This window comes from Ambystoma mexicanum, chromosome 9, assembly GCF_040938575.1.
Source record: "Ambystoma mexicanum isolate Mex_15411 chromosome 9, UKY_AmexF1_1, whole genome shotgun sequence".
Taxonomy (NCBI): domain Eukaryota; kingdom Metazoa; phylum Chordata; class Amphibia; order Caudata; family Ambystomatidae; genus Ambystoma; species Ambystoma mexicanum.
Genome location: NC_090931.1, coordinates 275,131,895 through 275,151,666, shown reverse-complemented (window position 1 = coordinate 275,151,666; position 19,772 = coordinate 275,131,895). Strand labels below are relative to the sequence as shown.

The window sequence follows — 19,772 nt, the reverse complement described above, 5'->3', positions numbered from 1 at the left end:
TACTTGCAAACCACCAGCAGCAACCAAACACAAACAAACAGTGGTACAAAAAGGAAGCAGGAAAACATTTACAAATCACTACCTGCTATACTACCCCACGCATCCTACCAACATATATAGTCCATATATTGTACACCCTTACATTTCGTCCTACTTGAAGAGTACACCTTACAAAGTGCTCTAACCACTTCAAACATCACTATCAGTCATTGTGCACCATAGTAGCAATAAAATGTTGAAGGTTTTTTTTGTTAATCCAGGATGGATTTTTTTCCCCCACAGACCCAATGATTATGCAAAGAAGCACAGGAACTGCGCTGATTGCACAGTACATTGGGTCAAAGCATAGTACTTACAACGTACTAGTTATAAGGGTCCACAAAATAAAGAAATGTATACTATGTAGTGGACTGCAAACTAACAAATACCTGCGCTAACATATTCTGTTCTCTTTTCCCACAGCTAATGGAGCACTCAGTACCACATCATTTTAAACTCCATACACAAAACGCAGTGCAAGCCTTCCTCAATCCAAACAGTAAGTCTTCAACTATTGCTATTATACCTCTGCATAATATCCACAGTGCAATAAGTGCACTTATTTGTGCCATACACATACCAATACCACCTTTTACAATGCACACCCACATTACACTATGTAGCTCTTGCCTACGCCCTACACGCTTCACTACACCCTGTACATTGTAGGGCCTCCAGCCATACACTAAACATTGTACACACTGCACTATTGCCGCTGCACTGTAGAACTATACATCCAGACATCTATCCAAATACCACTAACCCCACACAACACAGCCACCTACCTACCCCTTAGCCACTACAGTTGACATTGGCCCTCATTACGACCTTGGCGGAGAACCATGGTGCTATTAGCACCATGGTCCATGGCGCTAAGTTGCCAACTACGCCATGGTGGTTGGCGGACTTACCGCCCCATTCCGACCTTGGCGGGGCGGTAAGTCCCCAATCCCCATTTACCCTTCCCCATTCCCATTTTTGCCCATAGGGCATAATGGGAGTGGGGAAGGCGTTAATTACCACCGTAAATTACGGTGGCGTAATTAACAACAAGGTCCCTTAGCGCCATGGATTTTAACGCCTGCAAAAAGCAGGCGTTAAAATCACCATGGCGCTACGGGAACTCGTACTCAGGCGGTAAGGGTCGGCGAAGTTTACGCCGGCGTAAACCCCTTACCGCCTGGGTCGTAATGAGGGCCATTGGCTGTTATTTCTTCCACAAAATACATAACCTGTGTCCTACATACACTGGTCACCTAAGAGTATAAGTGCACACACTGAATAAGCAACCTTATAGTAAGTTACCCTACAATCTGCACAATTAACAATGAAATTTCATGCATGCATCAATACATCTTACATAACTTTTTTTAACTGCTGCAACATTTGGCTCCTTGCTTTCCACTGGCACCGTGTAGGCCATTAGGTCAATTTCATTCTTATGAACACCATTTCCAAGAAACGTATCGTACCCATATTTCACTGCAGCTCATACAGCATAGCTCCCCAGCCATATTGCAACCACTGCCTTACTGCTTAACTTTTTAAACTTCTGTTTCCCTTTTTCATTGTGCAAAGGAAACACCATTTAAAGCCCATAACCGCCTTAGAATGTTAGATAAACGTTCACACTAACTGCTTTCCTTTCCTGAACAGTAGCCCCAAAGGTGGTCATGCAGCACAACACCAAACTGCATACGATGGACCACCCACCCACATCTTCTAAAACAGCGAACACAGTCCGACATCACCCACTGTTGCCTGTTAAACATACTGCACATATAACTGGTCCGTACCCACTGGAAAAGCACATTTTATGCATTTTACCATCTGTGCATTCACTGAACCATTTGTACAGCACTATCACTTCAACTTGTACATTGCACTACCTTCACCGTAATGACACTACCAAACTTCGTAAATACATACTGAAATCACAACACGTTGCCGGCCGATTCCTTCTTTTTTTCCCTGCATCATCTCCAGAAATCGAAACCTAACATACCTCTCCTTCAACAGAACACAACCTCATTGTAAAATAGCCTTGAGGGGTAAGCAGGTTTAGCTCCAAGGTCAGATATTGTATAGAAGTCTAGCAAAAAAAGATACAGAATTTACACTGCAGTTCCTCTGTCCATGTGCCCCAAAGGTAGTCTGCATTTGCAACGATCCCATACGGCGTACACTGCAATTTCACGACTACCCAATAGGAGCATGGAATTTGACAAAATTATGCAAGTACACCTTTACATCACATGTGCACTATGATTAACATTTAACAACGTGCTCCTGAGTATGCATATTTACCAATGTATTCTACTGCTCACTTCCTCTCTACCTTACACAGACCTTTGTGATGGCAGTAAAAATAAATGCTGTTAAACTGCCAAGTCTTCACCAATCCCAGTAAATTGCAACCGTCATTGTACTTTCTTTTGCTGTTATTCTTCCCCGCCCCCTCCAAATGCACACATACATTGCAAGACGAACATAGAGCGCAAGTCGTACAGTAAAGCACCACACCTTCTGCGCACTTGTTCACTGCTGCATTCCCTGTTCTGCCCTTTGTATGCCTGTTAAGTAGTCAGCTGGAGACAAACAAGGTTTCCTTTCACAGTGGTTTATTGCACAACAAATACTGGTCACAGATCAATAAATTCAGCCAACTGATGACGGTTCTTTTCACCTCATAGGCACAGGCGTTCTGCCTTACTTTACTTGCAACTGCCGCTGCTGGCCTTAATTAGTTCCAAGATAACAGCCAGGCGATTACAGGTTTTTCACCCTTCAACCTGTCCGCCGGCCATGAAAACGAAATGAACAAAATGTCAATAGTACACACTTCACCACTCTGAATCCTTCTTAGGTGGACGTTTTTTCTCCACTGGAAGGTCTTGAGTCTTGGACCGGGTACGGGGTCAATCTGTGAACTTTCCGCTTACTACTAGTAAGCCCACTCGTAATCTTGGCTGGTCTCACTCCACTCAGGTGCGGCGTCTCTCGCCACGCGCTGCTCCTGAAAAATAAGACGCCTCCTGAGTCTCTTGGAGTTGCATTTAACCCTTGTCCGGCCCCTCCCCCGTAATCAGTCCCATGTGTTCTCAGCAACGGTTTTAACACACCTGATTCAGATTCCCCACCTCCTCCCTGCTCCGTCCACTGTGGGCTAACCCTGTACTTTGTTTGTGTTCGGGCGGTTTTAACATAAGGAAACCCGGTTCTCCCTTTCCTTTTTTTCCTTTCTTTACCCATCGGTGTGCCTCCCCCCTGATGCAGTATTTAGTGGGGAATTTTGGGATCTGTAGTTGAACAAGTTACTTTCTTACCTGGTAACGTTCTTTCGATGGGATGGTCCGACGACATATTCCATATCTATGACATGTAATTACCACAGCTGTGCTGCTTCGGAAACTTTTTTCGGCGTCTGCGTCCTGCGTCGATGACGTCGATGCGCCGTCGTCGAGGACCTCCTCCGACGTCCGACGTCATCCGATGTGATAAGTAGGACGCACGACGCCTGTAGCCTCAGTTGTAGTTTTTTCCCCCAGAACGTGTGACACTAGCCAACTGCCAGTCAGACACAAAGCCTTGTGGAACGTAAGCTGCAATCGCAAAGAAATTCTGCAGCGGGGAAGGCAGGGCGGGAGCGATATGGAATACGTCGTCGGACCATCCCATCGAAAGAACGTTACCAGGTAAGAAAGTAACTTGTTCTTCGAGGGGATTGGGTCCTCCGACGTATTCCATATCTAGGACAGACTCCCAAAGCAGTACCAGAGCAAGGAGGAGGGAAAGAATTTAGAATCAAAATTTAGAATAGCCAATCAAATAGCAGAGCAAAGGACCGCCTTGCCAAAGGCCAGATCCTGTGCTCGGATGGAATCAAGGGAATAGTGACGTACAAATGTATGTTCTGAAGCCCAGGTGGCCGCATCACAGATGTTGCGAATAGGAACACCCCTCTGCAGGGCAGTAGATGCAGCCATAACCCTGGTAGAATGGGCCCGCAAGCCAGCCGGTGGGTCCTTACCCGCCAAGCGGTAGCACTCCGAGATGGCCAAAATAATCCAGCGAGACAAAGTCTGTTTCGTCACAGCTTGCCCTAAGCGCTTTCCAGCGTAACCAATAAAGAGTTGATCGTCCACTCTGACCCGGGACATGCGTGAAACATAAAAGCTTAAAGCTCTCCTAGGATCAAGCCTATGGAGCCTCTCCTCTTCCTTACCAGGATGCGGAGGAGTATAGAATGCCGGAAGAACAACCTTCTGGGCCAAATGAAATTCCGTCACTACCTTCGGAAGAAAAGAAGGACGAACTCTAAGGACAACCCTGTCCTTGTGAAATACAGTGAAGGGTGGCTTAACTGAAAGTGCCTGTAACACACTCACTCTGCGAGCGGAAGTAACCGCAACTAAAAACACAGTTTTCAGAGTTAACAGCCTCAAAGGGCAAGAATGTAAAGGCTCAAACGGAGCACCCATAAGAAACTTAAGAACAAGGTTTAAATCCCAACCGGGCACCAGGAAAGGTGACAGAGGGAACACATTAGTGAGCCCTTTCAGAAACTGTGAAATTAAAGGGATTTTAAAGTAAGAACAGTCTTCAGACGAGCGCTTAAAGATGGACAGCGCCGCCAGGTAACCTTTAACGGTACCCACTTGCAAGCCCCTGTGGGCCAAAGAAAGTAAAAAGGACAGAATCATGGGGATGTCACATGCAAAAGGATCCACATTCTGAACTCGGCACCAGTCGCAGAACTTACGCCAACGGCAAAGAGACTTTGTTGCTGGCCTTCGGGCCGAAAGCAACACCTCCATCACGTCTTCAGGGAGGTCTCAATCCTTACACCTCAACCTTTCAGAAGCCAAGCGTGAAGGTTGAAGGATCTGACCTCTGGATGGAGAACCTGACCCCCCTCCTGTGAGAGCAGATCGTCTCGGTAGGGAAGACGACGCGGAGGGCAGATGGACAAGTCGAGAAGGTCCGGGTACCACGTCCTCCGAGCCCACGCCGGAGCAATGAGGATCATCCGGGAACCGAACTTCCGTAACCGCCGCAGCACTTGCGGGATGACGGGGACTGGAGGAAACGCGTACAGCAGCGGGAACGACCACTCCACCACGAACGCGGCTCCTTTTGGAGGAAATTCCCGCGAGCAAAACCTTTCGCACTTCCGGTTGACACTGGAGGCGAAGAGATCCACTTGAGGGGTCCCCCAAAGGGCGAAGATCTCCAGGAGAATCTCCTGAGCCAACTCCCACTCGTGAGAGATCGTGCTCTGCCTGCTCAGAGCGTTCGCCGTCACGTTTGTCTCCGGCCAGTTGAACTGCCGAGATCGAAACTTCCTGCTGGATGGCCCAGAACTCGAGCTGCATCGCCTCCCTGCACAGAGGAAGTGACCCTGCCCCCCCCTTTTTGTTGAGGTAGTGCATGGCCACTGTGTTGTCCGTCAGGATCAGGACACTCTTTCCTCGCACAGTCGGCAGAAAAGCCTTCAGGGCTAGCCTGACGGCCCTCAGATCCAACAGATTTATATGGAGTCTGGACTCCGACGGAGACCAACGACCGCTGACTGTCAGCCCGTTGGCATGAGCTCCCCAACCCGTGAGGGATGCATCCGTCACGATCGTCACCTCCGGCCAGGGAAGCCAAAAAGGAGCCCCCTTCATCAAGGTGCCTTCGACGGCCCACCACAGAAGGTCCCGGGCGACCGAGGGCGGCACCTGAACCGGGTCCGACATACTGCCGGAGGACTGCGACCATTGCGTCTTGAGCGCCCACTGCAAAGATCTCACCCGCAGGCGAGCCTCTGGCACCAGAAGAATGCAGGATGCCATGAGGCCGAGCAGCCTCAAGAACTCGAACGCTGGGAGCGTCTGGGCATGCTGAAACTTGTGAACCATCTGCTGAATGTGAAGAGCCCTCACCTGGGGAGGAAAACACTGCCCCAGGGAAGTGTCGAGCACTGCTCCGATGTACTGGAGCCGCTGTGTTGGCGTCAAATGGGACTTCTTTAAATTGAGGGAGAAGCCCAGCCTGTGAAGGGAGTGGCAGGTGACGGACAGATGATCCAGGACTTGCTCGGGAGAGCTCCCCCTGATCAACCAATCGTCCAGGTAGGGGTAGACGTGAATCCCCCCTTGCCTGAGATGCGCTGCCACCACCACCATGAGCTTGGTGAAAACCCTCGTGGCGGAGGTGAATCCGAACGGCAGGACCCGAAACTGAAAGTGCGAGTCGCCAACCGCGAACCTCAGGTACTTCTTGTGCTTGGGATGGATCGGCACATAGAAGTAAGCATCCTTGAGGTCGAGTGACACCAACCAGTCCTGAAGCTGAAGGGCCTGGAGGACTTGAGAGAGAGTAACCATCTTGAACTTGTCCTTCCTGAGGCGTTTGTTCAAACCGCGCAAGTCCATGATGGGTCTCAATCCCCCGTCTTTCTTCGAAATCAAAAAATAAGGGGAATACCATCCCTTGTTCCTCTCCGCTACAGGCACCAGTTCTATGGCGCCTTTCTCCAGCAGGGCTTGAATTTCCTGCGCAAGGAGCGGATCCGGACTCTGCAAAGAGAGGTTCCCCGGTGGATTGTCGCGAGGCCTGTGCCGAAAGGGAAGACAGTAGCCGTGGGTTATGATCTCCAGAACCCACACATCTGAAGTAATGGCTTGCCACTCTACAAGATGCTGCGCCAGCCTTCCCCCAACCGGCGAACCATGGGACATGGCCTCATGACTGAGTGGGAGCGGCCGCTGCGTTACCTGAGGGCAAAGAGGCAACTGCCCGAGCGGCCTTGGCACCACGGGTACCCTGTCGTCCACCTCTGGTACCCCTGCGTTGGCCTCTGACTGCCAGCTCCTCTCGCTTTACTGAAGGACGAGTAATAGCGAAAGGAGCCACCCCTCCACTGCTGTCCCCTAGGACGAAAAGGCGGAGGTTGGCGAACTGCAGCGCCCAACGACTTCGCTGCAGCTTTCGAGGTCTGCAACCTCTCAAGGCTCTCGTCAGCCTTGCTGCCAAAAAGGTGTTCACCGTCAAAGGGCATGTTGAGGAGCCGAGACTGCACATCAGGAGCAAACCCGACTTCCGCAACCACGCAAACCTGCGTATCACGGTGCTCGCCACCGTGGACCTACTGACGCATTCAGCTAAGTCCAAACCCGACTGAACGGACTCACACATGGCATCCTTACCATCCTGGACCATAGCAAGGAAACCATCCCGTTCGTCCCCTTCGGGAATATGTTCAGCCGCTAACGCAACACAGTTCCACAGAGTGTGTGTGAAACGAGACAAGGCACAAATGGAGTTGGCCGCCTGAAGCGCCATACCACCAGAAGAAAACACTTTCTTCGCCCAGCCATCAAAACGTTTGTCGTCCCTATCAGGAGGGATGGTAGGGTACGACGCCTGCTTTGCCGGGGCCGTGGCCGCCTGCACCACCAAACTCTCCGGAGTGGGGTGCCTTTTCAAGTAGCAGGGGTCGCTACTGGCTGGACGGTCTTTTCGCGACAAGGACCTGCCCACCGCCGGGAGACTCTCCGGAGCAGTCCAAGCGCCGCCACCCTTCTCTGTAAAGCCATATGGAACGGCAGTACCGGATCAGTTGGGGGACCAACATCAAGGATGTCCGTCAGATCATCCTGCACAAACTCCCCTGGGGGAGCAGACCATCCCAAGTACTCAGAAACCCTAGCCATAAGGTGCCGGTACGAGGAATCGGCATGAGAGCCAGGCTCAGGCCTACAAAACTCCACCTCCGGAGAGGTGTCCAGTCCACTGGCATCATGCAGTGACTGTCTCAAATCGTCAAACTGACTATGGCCCGAGACAATTTCATCTGGAACCTGACTAGGAACCAGGCCATCAGAATCCTCATCCGCCTCTGAAATATAGTCCAGGTGGCGAAAAGAAGGCACCCGAGAGTGCTTGCTCTTAACCAGAGCCTTCCTAGGGGGTTCTCCCGTGCCACGGGGTACCTCCGACACGAAAGGCGTCGATGGCGTCGAGCGAATCGGCGCCAGCGTCGAGAGAACCGGCATCGGCGCTGAGAGGATCGGCGTCGACGTCAGATGCAGCGCCTCCAGCATCGGCGGCGTCGACACAGCCCTCGAGGCCGGAGCCCTGAGCATGTCCCTTGACGACCTGAGCGTCGACCGCCTCGACGACTTCCTCGGAGCCGGAGCCTCGAGAAAGCCTGTCGACGCCCTCGACGCCTCAGACGTCGATGTCTTCCTCGAAGACCTCACAGGTGCACGCGGTCTCGAACGCGTCGAGGACCGGGACCTGGAACGGGTACGTCGAGAACGAGTCTCCTTGTCCGAACGGGACCTCTCCCGTGACTCGTGCCGACCACTCTTGCGAGCGGTGTCTCTCGACCTCTCACGACCGACCCCACTCGGGGGCGCGGACGGCTTAGTACCCTGGAACTCAAGAATCGCCAGCATTTTCTTCCCGAAGGAAGCCCATTCCACCGGCGTCGCACGGCTGGTTGGGTAAGCGACGTGCCGGGCAGAGTCCTCCGAAGAAAACCTGGAAGACGACCGGTGTCGGCGCTTCCGAGAATGCCTCGAAGAGGCTGAGGAGTGGCGAGACCGACTCCTAGAAGGAGACCCACGAGACTTCCGACGATGACGCGGAGAGTCACCCCTCGAATCATCTGTCGAAAGCCCCGCAGACTTCGACTTCCTGGGCTTGGACACCCGACCTACCGACAACTTCTTCTTACGTTCGCGTAAGGCTTTGGACGTGAGCGACTGGCAGTCGATACAGTCATCCGTGTCGTGGGCCTCCCCGGGGCACCAGAGGCAGGTGTCGTGCGAGTCCGTCACCGACATCTTGGATCCACACTCCCCGCACTTCTTGAAAGCCGGACGCGGGGTCGAAGACGAAGTAGAAGACATCTTCACACGAAGGATTTACACAAAACGAACAGGTTTGAAGAACCGAGAAGAACAGAACTCTAAAGAGTCGAGGCGTGAACCGAGAATCACGAAGCAACACGTTTGCGGAAAAAACGGAACTGAGGCTACGGGCGTCGTGCGTCCTACTTATCACATCGGATGACGTCGGACGAGGTCCTCGACGACGGCGCATCGACGTCATCGACGCAGGACGCAGAAAAAAGTTTCCGAAGCAGCACAGCTGTGGTGATTACATGTCATAGATATGGAATACGTTGGAGGACCCAATCCCCTCGAATGTCTCTTTTCATTGATGGCCAGCACTTGACGGGACTCTTCCTCAGCCCCCTCCTTTCTCCCAGTATCCAGGGCGGCTGCCACTGCTTCCACCTCACAATGCCCTATCACGCCATTACTACGTCTACGCACCCTCAGTGCACTGTATGTTATAACGGCCACAGGTACAGGCAGAGGTCACCCGGCACAAAAACATGTACAGCTCACATCTCATTGACACACTTCTTACCAAAGCCGCTCCTCCATTCTCCAGCAATCCGAGGTGACCCCCATTACGTTTCTTATTGTATTACTTTCTTTGCGGACACACAGACATATTGTGCCGTGGGTCCAACCACACTCGCTACCACTGTCAAGTTTTGTAAAAAGTAAACGCATGAAAACAGCATCTAGTCCCAACGGTTCGAACACATTTTCTTGTGTGCAGCCGTACAACCACAGTATTACCTACAAACCAGAGACCAAGGCAGTGGGTTAACATATGATGCTACAAACTAACACACAGTTCATGGTCCATCAGGCATGCAGCTATTACTACATTATCCTTCCTGCAAAGCTTTGCCCTGTAAAACCTTCCAGCCATCACCTTTCTGTTTTGCTAAAGCTTTGCCCTGTACGCTGCAACTAATACCCGCTACTTACATCTACTACTTACATCTACTCGTATTCCTCTTTCGACTCAGATATCCAGCACCTTACTGCGCATGCCACACCTCCCACATTCCAATAGACAGCTGGTGGATCAACCATTGGAAGATTACCATAAGCAATTTCTTCCATCATTATTATCTGGCCCGACCCATATGGCCCGGTATGTCCACTTGCGGTATACGAAGCAACCTGCAAATCTTTACTCCTTAAACCATCCCAGAGGCACCAGATGCTACCTTCGCTACCTTTCAAAGAAAATGTATTCTTCCACACGGGACACCAAGCACCATTACGTACTCCTTTTCCCACTTTGCTAGACGAGAACAGAAGTACAGAAGGCATTGCTCACTGGATTTTATTTGCGAAATAAAAGAGAGGGAGTGTACCAACTACATTCTGTGGCAAAATAAAGCACTTCCAACCATTCAGTGCATTTTTTGTCAAGTATGGAATGTTCTTGAACTGTATACCGTGTGCGCGCATGTCTGTTTTTGCTAATGTTGTTCCTTTCCAGAGATACGTGCTCACATGACAGAGTGCGCTACGCTTGAAACGCACATATTAAAAAAAAAACCTGGACTGCATGCCGTCAGGAACGACTGTCCACAAGTGAAGTCACTGAGGCCAGCAACTGCTGCGATGGTGTATGTGGCACACAGACAGCTAACAGAAGCGATGCACACATTAAAACTGCACACACTAACAGCTCCACCCGCTTCCGTTGCCCATCTGAACAAATACGCCAAACAAAGGTAGTCTGTATATAGCAGGACTTAACATCGTTCATAATGTTATCGGCTGAAAATGTATGTGTGTTGGACTGTACATTATCCATACTTTACGTGTGTAATACTTATTAACTCGTTTCATTTCACACTACCTTCCTTTGCCCTCAAAGTTCAGGTTATTTTAAGAGGTATACCATATTGTACATTCATTGTGGCATCTCAGTATGGGAATGGAAAAAGGCCAATGACGTTCACCATATTCAAGTGCAGTCACTTCACGCCACCTCTACTGGTGTGCCAACTGCAAAATGTACTCCATGCTGTCACAGTGAGCACCCACAGGACACATTTCCAACTGTGTACGCTGCATTTACATATCAGTATAAGAACTGATACAAAGAAGACAACCTTCTGAAACCTACTTCCAAAGAATGTCCACATTGTTACTTCAAACGCCCGTAGCCATCCATACACGGCAGTAGGTGATTGCCACTCCCAGCACAACATGGTACACCTATTACAAAAATCCCTATATCATCTCCAATACAGGCCCCATCCCCAATAGCCTCTGAAGGTTGGCGCCTGAGCACCTACCCCACAACTCTCTACATGTTATTATCTGCGTACATGGGCCATGTCACAAATATTACGCAGTGAAACAATCCTTTCATGTCCCACTTACTACACTTCCTGAAGCGAAGCTCTGTTCACGTCCACACCACCCCTAACGCAAATGGTGTCCTATCTCACCCATGCTCCTTTATGAACTGTACCATGTCCTCCACAGTGATTCTGCAAAGCGGGAACCTTATGACACTTGCATATGTACAAGTGTACTGTATGTTACAAGGTATGCTTATAATAAGTTATGCAAATGACCCAAGGTAAAGTGAAAGTACTCTTTGTACATATGTCGGCAATCCACATACAAATATCACAGTACTCCCATCCATAGCAACATTGTGTTGCCGGTTTGTTAGCAACAGGCTACTCCTTTGCCACATCCACTGCAAAGCAATAGACCCATGCATGGAAACATGTCACCACTTACCTTTTCTGTCCACATGTACATATCGATTCAGTAATGAACCCAATCTAGGAAACTTTCTGTTGCCTACTTCCAACCAGTGCTCACCCTGTTATGTCATGGGCCCCAGCCATGCACACAAGCCAGTATGGGTTTTGCAGGCACAATACAACATAGCACATCCACTGCAAATATCCTCATATTGTCTCCAAGGCACTCCCCAGCCCCAATGGAGTCTGCGTCCACCAACCAAAAAATGATAGTCGCTTCTACAAGTACCCACCAATACAGTATATGCGAGGACCTGCATACAAATTCCTTCCATGTGCTAATGTCTGACTGCCCATCCTAAAACAATGCAGTGCCCAAGCCCTACGCTCTTGGGTACATAGGTGGAGGCCTGCGGCCTCCGCCCATACATACAATAGCATACTCCTTCAACACACCCACTGAAATGCAATATAGACATGCATGCTACCATGTGGTCACGTACCTTTCCTGACTACCAGTACGTATGGGTACACTAACGAAGTCACGCAATGCTACATTCTCCAACTCTCTTCCAACCAGTGGCCCAAATGTTACATGCAATCGCCCTAGTCATGCACACACTCCAGTACACCTTTATAGGCACAACACACCATCATACATCAACTGCAAATACCTTCATATTACCTCCAATTCACTCCCCATTCCCAATGCACTCTACCAGCACTCAATTGACTCTTTCTACGTATGTGTGCAATTCACACACCATTATCATAGTCCTCCCATATATTCCTACATTCCGTTTCAGGTATTTTGCCGAACACCTATGCTACTCTTTGTACATGTGTGTGCAATCCACATACCAATATCGCAATACTCCCATACATTGCAGCATTTTGTTGCGGTTTTATTGGCAACAGCCTACTCCTTCGTCACACCAACTGCAAATCAATGGAGCCATTCATGGAAACATGTGACCACTTGTCTTTCCTGTCCACAGGTACAGATTGGTACGGTAATGACTCCAATCAAGTGAACAATTTATAACCTACTTCCAACCAGTGGCCACCCCGTTATGTGCAAGGGCCCAAAGCAACATTCTATACCCTACATCAACCAGTAGCCACCCTTTTATGTCCAAGGGCCACAGGGGGGAGGTGGGGGGGGGGGGGTTGCAGGCACAACACAACATAGCACTCCAACTGCAAATATCCTCACATTGTCTCCAGGGCACTCCCCATCCCCAATGGAGTCTGCCTGCACTCACCAGAAATGTATAGTAACCTCTACAATTGGCCACTGATACAGTATATATGAGTACATCCGTACAAATTCCTTCCATGTGCCAATGTCTAACTATCCTCCCTACACCAAGGCTGTGCCCAAGGCCTAGGCTCTTGGGTACATAGGCGGAGGCCTACGGCCTTCACCCATGCACCAAATTACCTAGTCCTACTACACACCCACTGGAAGGCAGTAGAGGCATGCATGGTAACATTTCCCACAGTGCTTGCCTACCTACAAATACGTATAGCTACACTAATTGACCCAAACAAGGCAACATTCTCACACCTACTTCCAACCAGTGTCCACGCTGTTACGGCCAAGGGCCGTAGACATGCACACAAGGCAGATGGGGCCTTTGCAGGCACAACACAACATAGTACCCAGACTGCCAATGTTTTCATATTATCTCCAATGCACTCACCATCCCCTATACAATCTGCCTACACTGACCAACATATGATAGTCCCCTGTGCACCTAACCACCAATGCAGTGTATGTCAGCAGCTGCGGGAATGCTCCACATTGCAACAGCGTGCTGCAACAAAATACTTCCATTTCTCCATGTCGTTATGGCCTCCCTTGCAGCAATGGTGTGCCAAGACTCGGCCGTATACCTACCCGCTAAGTGCCTCACTACTCTCCCATGCATGGAGGCCTTAAATTGCGAGGATGGTTCCCAAGCCCTACGCTCTTTCTACATGCCATGGCCATGCAGTGACAAGGCTACGCCTTACCCACAACCGCTACAAGCCAAGTCAGACAAGCATGGTAACAATTCCCCAAAAGCCCTCTGCTGTAAAACAACGCAAACACACTACGTCAACATAACCACTGGCAGCCGTAGCCTACAGCACAAAACATTGCCAATATCTTCGATTCGCCCTCTTTCATCCTTCCAATCCTGCGCGCCACTGTCCTCTGATACACTATGGCAGCATTTCCCAAAAACCTTCACGCACAGCACGCTTCCCTCCAGCCAACCACCGGCCACGTCCAATGCCGACATCATGCGTCCCGCAGGCCAATCAGACTTCGGTCCGTAGAGCGAACAGGGAAATGGGTCAGCAGAGCGGACCCAGATATCACTTATTTTTTGGGACGTACATTTCAGTGTTTTGCAAAAAAAATACTGGTACGATTTCCACCAAACACACGCTTTCTGACACAAGCCTCGGCTCCTGCCGCACATTTGGTGAAAATCCCTACAGCCGTTCGGGCTGTAGCCATGCGCAAAGTTATTCCCAATTCAGTCTATGGACAAATAATTTTTGAGACTCCATATAACTTGCCCCCCCAGCCCCTGCACGAAAACCTCACCCAACTTGGCAAAAAATTTCAGAGCTGGCCATACACTTTTTTGTTTGGTGAGGATTCGTCCAGTGGGAGAAAAGTTATAGCCACCAAAAAAGTGCTCTTCCAATGAGTAACCATAACTACACAGCCGCTACCGCGGGCCGTGTAATATATATGATACATTACTCACCGTAATCGTATTTCTGATGCTTGTATCTGCTTAGATTCACATGCTGTGCATAGGCCAACAGCTAGTGAAAGCTGCAGAGTATTACAGTTGTTTTTGAAACTCGAAAAGGGACGTCGCCAGTGCGTGCCAGTAATACTATCCCTAGTGTGACGTACACTGTACCCATGGTCCTTCACGTGTCGAGGTCCTTCAGATTGTTATTTTTCTGACATGAGGTAGCATGAAGTGTAGTGTGAGTACATTTGTATCCAAGAAGATACGTATCAGACAAGCTCTCAAGCATCCATGCGCCTTCTCTCCACGGGGTGGAAGGGTGGGCGCATGTGAATCTAAGCATATACAAGCATCAGAAATGCGATTACGGTGAGTAATGTATCCCTTCTGAGGCTTATGGAATCTGCTTGGATTACATGCTGTGCATAGTTTAGTGAGCAGTGTTAGGAGAAAGTGGTGGGATGTGAGAAGGTTCATGGGCGAACAGATGTCTTAGAACCGCTTGTCCCACCTGTGTATCTGTCTTGGAATCAGTGTCAATGCAGTAATGCTGAGTGAAAGTGTGTATTGAGCTCCATGTAGCTGCTTTGCAAATGCTGTCTAGAGGGACATTTGCAATGAAAGCCAGAGTGGCTCCTGTGCTCCTTGTGGAGTGTGCTTTAGGCGTGAAAGGCAGTGTTTTGTTTGATAATGAATAGCACAATTGCATACATCTGACTATCCATCTGGAGATGGCATTTTTAGAAATGCGGTCTACTTCTCTGCCTGTTGCTATGCAGACAAACAGTTGGTCTGCTTTTCTTAGCGGTTTGGTCTTATTTACATAGTAAAGGACCGCCCTCCTCACATTTAGTGTGTGGAGTTTTACCTCAGCTCAGCTGGTGGGGTTCTGAAAGAAAGCCGGTAGCTCAATAGACTGGTTTATGTGAACTTTAGAGATGAATTTAGGGGAGAACCTAGGGTGTGTATGTAAAACCAGAATATCTTTGTGTATAACAAAGAAAGGATCCTGCACTGACGAGGCTTGTAGTTCATGAACTTTTCTTATGGAAGTAATAGCCACTAAGAAGGCAGTTTTGTAAGTTAGGTGTTTAAGATTACACTTCTGCATTGGCTCGAATGGAGGTCCCATGAGCTTACCGAGTACAACATTGAGATCCCATCCTGGCGGCGGATTAGAAATTGGAGGGTGAAATTCTGCCTCCATGAATGCCTTGATGACAGGCCCCTTCGACCATGAGGCTTCATTGTGGGAGGTGGTGTAGGCTGACAAGGCCGCCAGGTGGACCTTTAAATCGTTTAATACTAACCGTGAATCTAGCAAGTAGAGCATATAAATTAGAATGTAGGATGGAGTACATTCTATGGGGTTAATTTGTTTAGACTGGTACCAAATTACAAATCTCCTCCACTTGTCAAAGTAACAGTGCCTAGTGTTAGGTTTTCTTGCTTCTTTGACGATATCCATACACCTCTGTGGTAGGTTAAGATGTCCGAACTCTATGACCTCAGGAGCCATGCTGCCAAGTTCACTGAGTGAGGTTGAGGGTGCACTGTAAGCCCCCCGTACTGAGTGAGTAGGTTGGTTGGGCACGGGAGCTTGATGGGATTGCACATCGCCAGTTTGTGCAGATGTGGATACCAAGGCCGTCTTGCCCACATAGGAGCAACTAGGATGAGCGTCATCTGTTCCTTATGGATCTTGTTGACCACCTTCTTCATGAGAGGTGTTGGGGGGGAAAAGCGTAAGCAAATTTCCCTGTCCAGTTCATCCATAGGGCCTTCCCCTTGGAGCCTGGCTGGGAGAATCTGGGCGCAAAGTCTGGGCATTGACTGTTTTCGCCTGTAGCAAACAAGTCTATTGTGGGGTAACCCCATTGATAGAAGCGGTGCTCTATGACTCATGCATGTAGTCGCCATTCGTGTTCCTCTGGTAGAGGATCTCTTCTCAGTGAATCTGTCAGAGAGTGGAGTTCCCCTGGAACGTGCTGTGACGATAGGAATATCTTCTGTTTGAGTGCCCATCTCCAAATTTGTTGCGCAAGCCTGGACAGATTTGGAGAATCTGTGCCCCATGTATGTTGATGTAAAACATCACTGTAGGGCTGTGTCAGGACTTGCACACATTGGTTCGCTAGGTGAAATTTGAATGCCTGACGGGCTTTGAATACTGCCAGTAGTTCCAGCAGATTGATGTGGTTCTGAGCAGCCGCCTGAGACCACAGACCCTGAGCTGTGTGGTGAAGTTAATGAGACCCCTCCTCCCCTACCTCCAGCGAGTGAGGCGTCTGTCGTGACAATCTCTTATACTTCCGGACTGTGCAAGGGTTTCCCCTTCAGCAGATTTTCCCTTGCTCACCAGCGAAGATTTTGTACTAGTGTTGGCGAAACGACTACTAGATCGTCCCACTGACCACTTGCCTGAGACCACAGTTTCGCCAACCACTACTGTATGGGTCGCAGGCGCACGTGTGGCACCAGGTAAATGCAAGATGCCATCATGCCTAGCAAACTTTGCGCACCCTTATCTGGCGGCCGGCCTGATAATGTGGTAATTGCAGTAACATGTTTTCGAATCTTTCCTCTGACGGAAAGACCAACCCCTCTTCTGTGTTTAAGACAGCTCCTAGGAACTGTTTGGTAGTGCTTGGCACCAGGCTTGATTTTTATCTCATTGATGGAGAAGGACAATTGAAAGAGAAGGTTGATAGTTCTTTGAATGTTTTGCCTGCAATTTAGGGGAGACTCCCCTGTAATCAGCCAGTCGACAAGGTAAGGGTACACTGGTATTGCTTCCCTGCGCAGGTGTGCTGCCACCACTGCTAGTACCTTCGTGAAAACCCTTGGCGCAGAAGCTATTCCGAAGGGCAGCAATTTGAATTGGTAGTGCTGGTTCACTAGCTTGAAACGCAAGAATCTTCTGTGCGCTGGGAACATTGAAATATGAAAATAGGCATCTTTCATATCCAGTGTTGTCATATAATCCCCCTTTTTAGTAGAGGATTTACCTCTTGTAGCGTAGTCATGCAGAACTTTTGTGGCTTCACATATTTGTTTGCAGGGCGCAAATCTAATACTGGGCACATTGTTAGATCTTTCTTTGGCACAAGGAAGTAAGTTGAATAAATACCCTTGTTTACCTGGTTGGCCGGTACGATGTCTATGGGGTCCTTTTGGAGCAGCGTGACAATTTCCCAGAGGAGGTAGCGTTGGTCTTCTTTGGAGTGGGTTTTCTGGCGTGTGGGGTGATTCCGGGGTTGCCCGAAAAGCTCTAGACAATATTCGCCCGCTATGGTGGACAGCACCCATCTGTCTGAGGTTGATTCCCTCCCATGCTTGGGTGAAGTTGGAAATGCGCCCTCCTACTGGAGAGTCATGGGAGAGCACCTGAAGCAGGATGTCACTGCTTCCGAGGTGGGGTACCACCTCTGGAGGAGGAACCCCTTCCCCGACGGCGTGATCTGCGCGGTCCTCTCTGGTAATTTTGAGAGGCATGGCCTTGATTGTTCCCCCAGGCCGTTATAGGAACCCCTCTGGGCAAATTGTCCTTGTGTGCGATGAAAATTGCTGTTTCCCCTTTGGCCAGGTGGTTTACTGGTCAATTGTCCCAATGATTTCAATGTATCATACTCCTCCTTGTCTGTCTTCAAGGCTTCCACGATGGCCTTGCCAAAGAGTACATTGGGATCGACGGGCATGTTAATGAGAGTAGCCTGTGTCTCTGGCTTAAAACCCGGATTGGCATAACCAAGCGTGATGCTGAATAATGGTACCCTCAGCTATGAATCTTCCGGCATTGTCTGCAGCGTCAAGATCGCTCTTTAGCAGGGAGCTTGGCACTGCCCTCCCTTCTGCAGCCATCAGTGCTAACTGAGTCTTGAGGGGTTCCGGGGCTGACAAGAGTAACGCTGAGACTTCGTCCCATTTATGGCAGTTATAACTAGCTAATAAGGTAGAGTTATTAGCAATTCTAGTCTGGAATGCAACAGAAGAGGCCACCCTCCTGCCATTGTGTAAAGCCTCTTGCTTTCTTTGTCTGGGGTGCCTCAGAGGCGGCTAGGGAAGTACCTGCCCTTTTTCTTGTTGTAGTAACAACTAGCAAGTCAGGGTTTAGTTGGCCCCTAATGTACAGTGGGTCTGATGGTGCAGGTCTGAAAAGTTTGTCTATGCGTGGGTTCACTGCCCTCGTCTGATTGGGTGTCTACAGCGAGCGTTGTACCTTTCGCTGGACAGAGTTTAGTGGTGGAATAAACTGAGTAACAGCCTTTTTATCTCCCAAGATTTCATCAATGTAATCCTTGTCCTATGAATCCTCTTGGGTAGATATTTGAAAATGTTCAGCCACTTTGATAAGTACCTCATTCAGGAGAGGTTGATTATCTATGGGTGAATCTACTATACGGGGGTCTTGATCAACTGTTGAGTCTATGATGAACATGTCTGTATCAGGGTCACCCTCATCCTCCTCATGATCCCTATAACGGTCTGCAGCTTCTTGGTCAGAGGTCTTCATGATCAGTGTCCAGGTCATATAGTTCAATTATAGTTGGATCTTGCACTGGTTCCCTGGGGCGAGATCTTTTAGCAGGGGAATTCAACAGGGTTCTGCGACCAAGAGGCTGCTGTTGTGGGAGGGGTGGCGTGAAAACCTGTGAAGTAGTTAGGGTCTTTCTCATAAAAACTTGCCATAAAAGACATTCTTCTCATGACCCCATCTATATCTTCAGCTGACCATTGGGCAGAACTAAGAATGACTATAGATTGAGGTGGGAGACCTAGATCTTCTGGAATGGGTGGGATTACCTTTGACGGTATAGTCTTTTTCTTTAAAGCTGAACACTGGGAATCCTGTGTCTGAGGTTCCTTACTCTTATGAAGGGACCTATCCTTCTGTGTCCTATCCCTATGAGCGGTCTTAGAGGAGCTCTTCTTAGACTCCCTTGACATTGCAAGGCTTTCCGGTACATGCTTTTTAACTAGCTGAGCAAGTCGGCCCTGTATGGGCTTTTTTTACTGCTATCGACGAGGAACGTTGAATCTAGGCTACGGTTAGCTCCAAAGACTTGTCAGCTGACTCGGGATCTTCAGAAATATTTTTATCTGTGATGTCTGTTCTATCTTTTGACAGTCGGGACCTGTCATGTGGGGATCTGGAGTGCCCAGAGGACAGCGATTCAACTGACCTCTCCCTAGACGTCACGCGTTGCTGTTTGCTCGACACGTGTGTCGCGTCTTGATGGTGGGTTGTGTATTTGGTGATTTGGTGAAGGGGTTAGTAAGAGCGCTTTCGCTGCTGGATGTTGTCCCCATAAAACGGCCGCCGGCCTGTCTGTTGGGGTCAGGGGCCTGTGCTTGGGAAACCAGAGTAACCCAGT

General features: G+C 49.3%; 1 protein-coding gene across 9 annotated transcripts in view; it reads right to left on the bottom strand.

The window, feature by feature from the left end:
* Positions 1-19,772, bottom strand: part of NF1 (neurofibromin 1) — a 3,279,657-nt gene that overhangs the window by 1,365,107 nt on the left and 1,894,778 nt on the right. Inside the window, exon 33 of one of the 9 annotated variants that reach the window (XM_069614624.1) lies at positions 2,772-3,055. The exons of the other annotated variants lie outside the window; for them this stretch is intronic. Coding sequence (XP_069470725.1) covers positions 2,902-3,055 — 154 coding nt within the window. The 3' untranslated portion in view covers positions 2,772-2,901. Of the gene's footprint in view, positions 1-2,771; positions 3,056-19,772 lie in introns of those variants that run through there. 9 annotated transcript variants of the gene reach the window in all.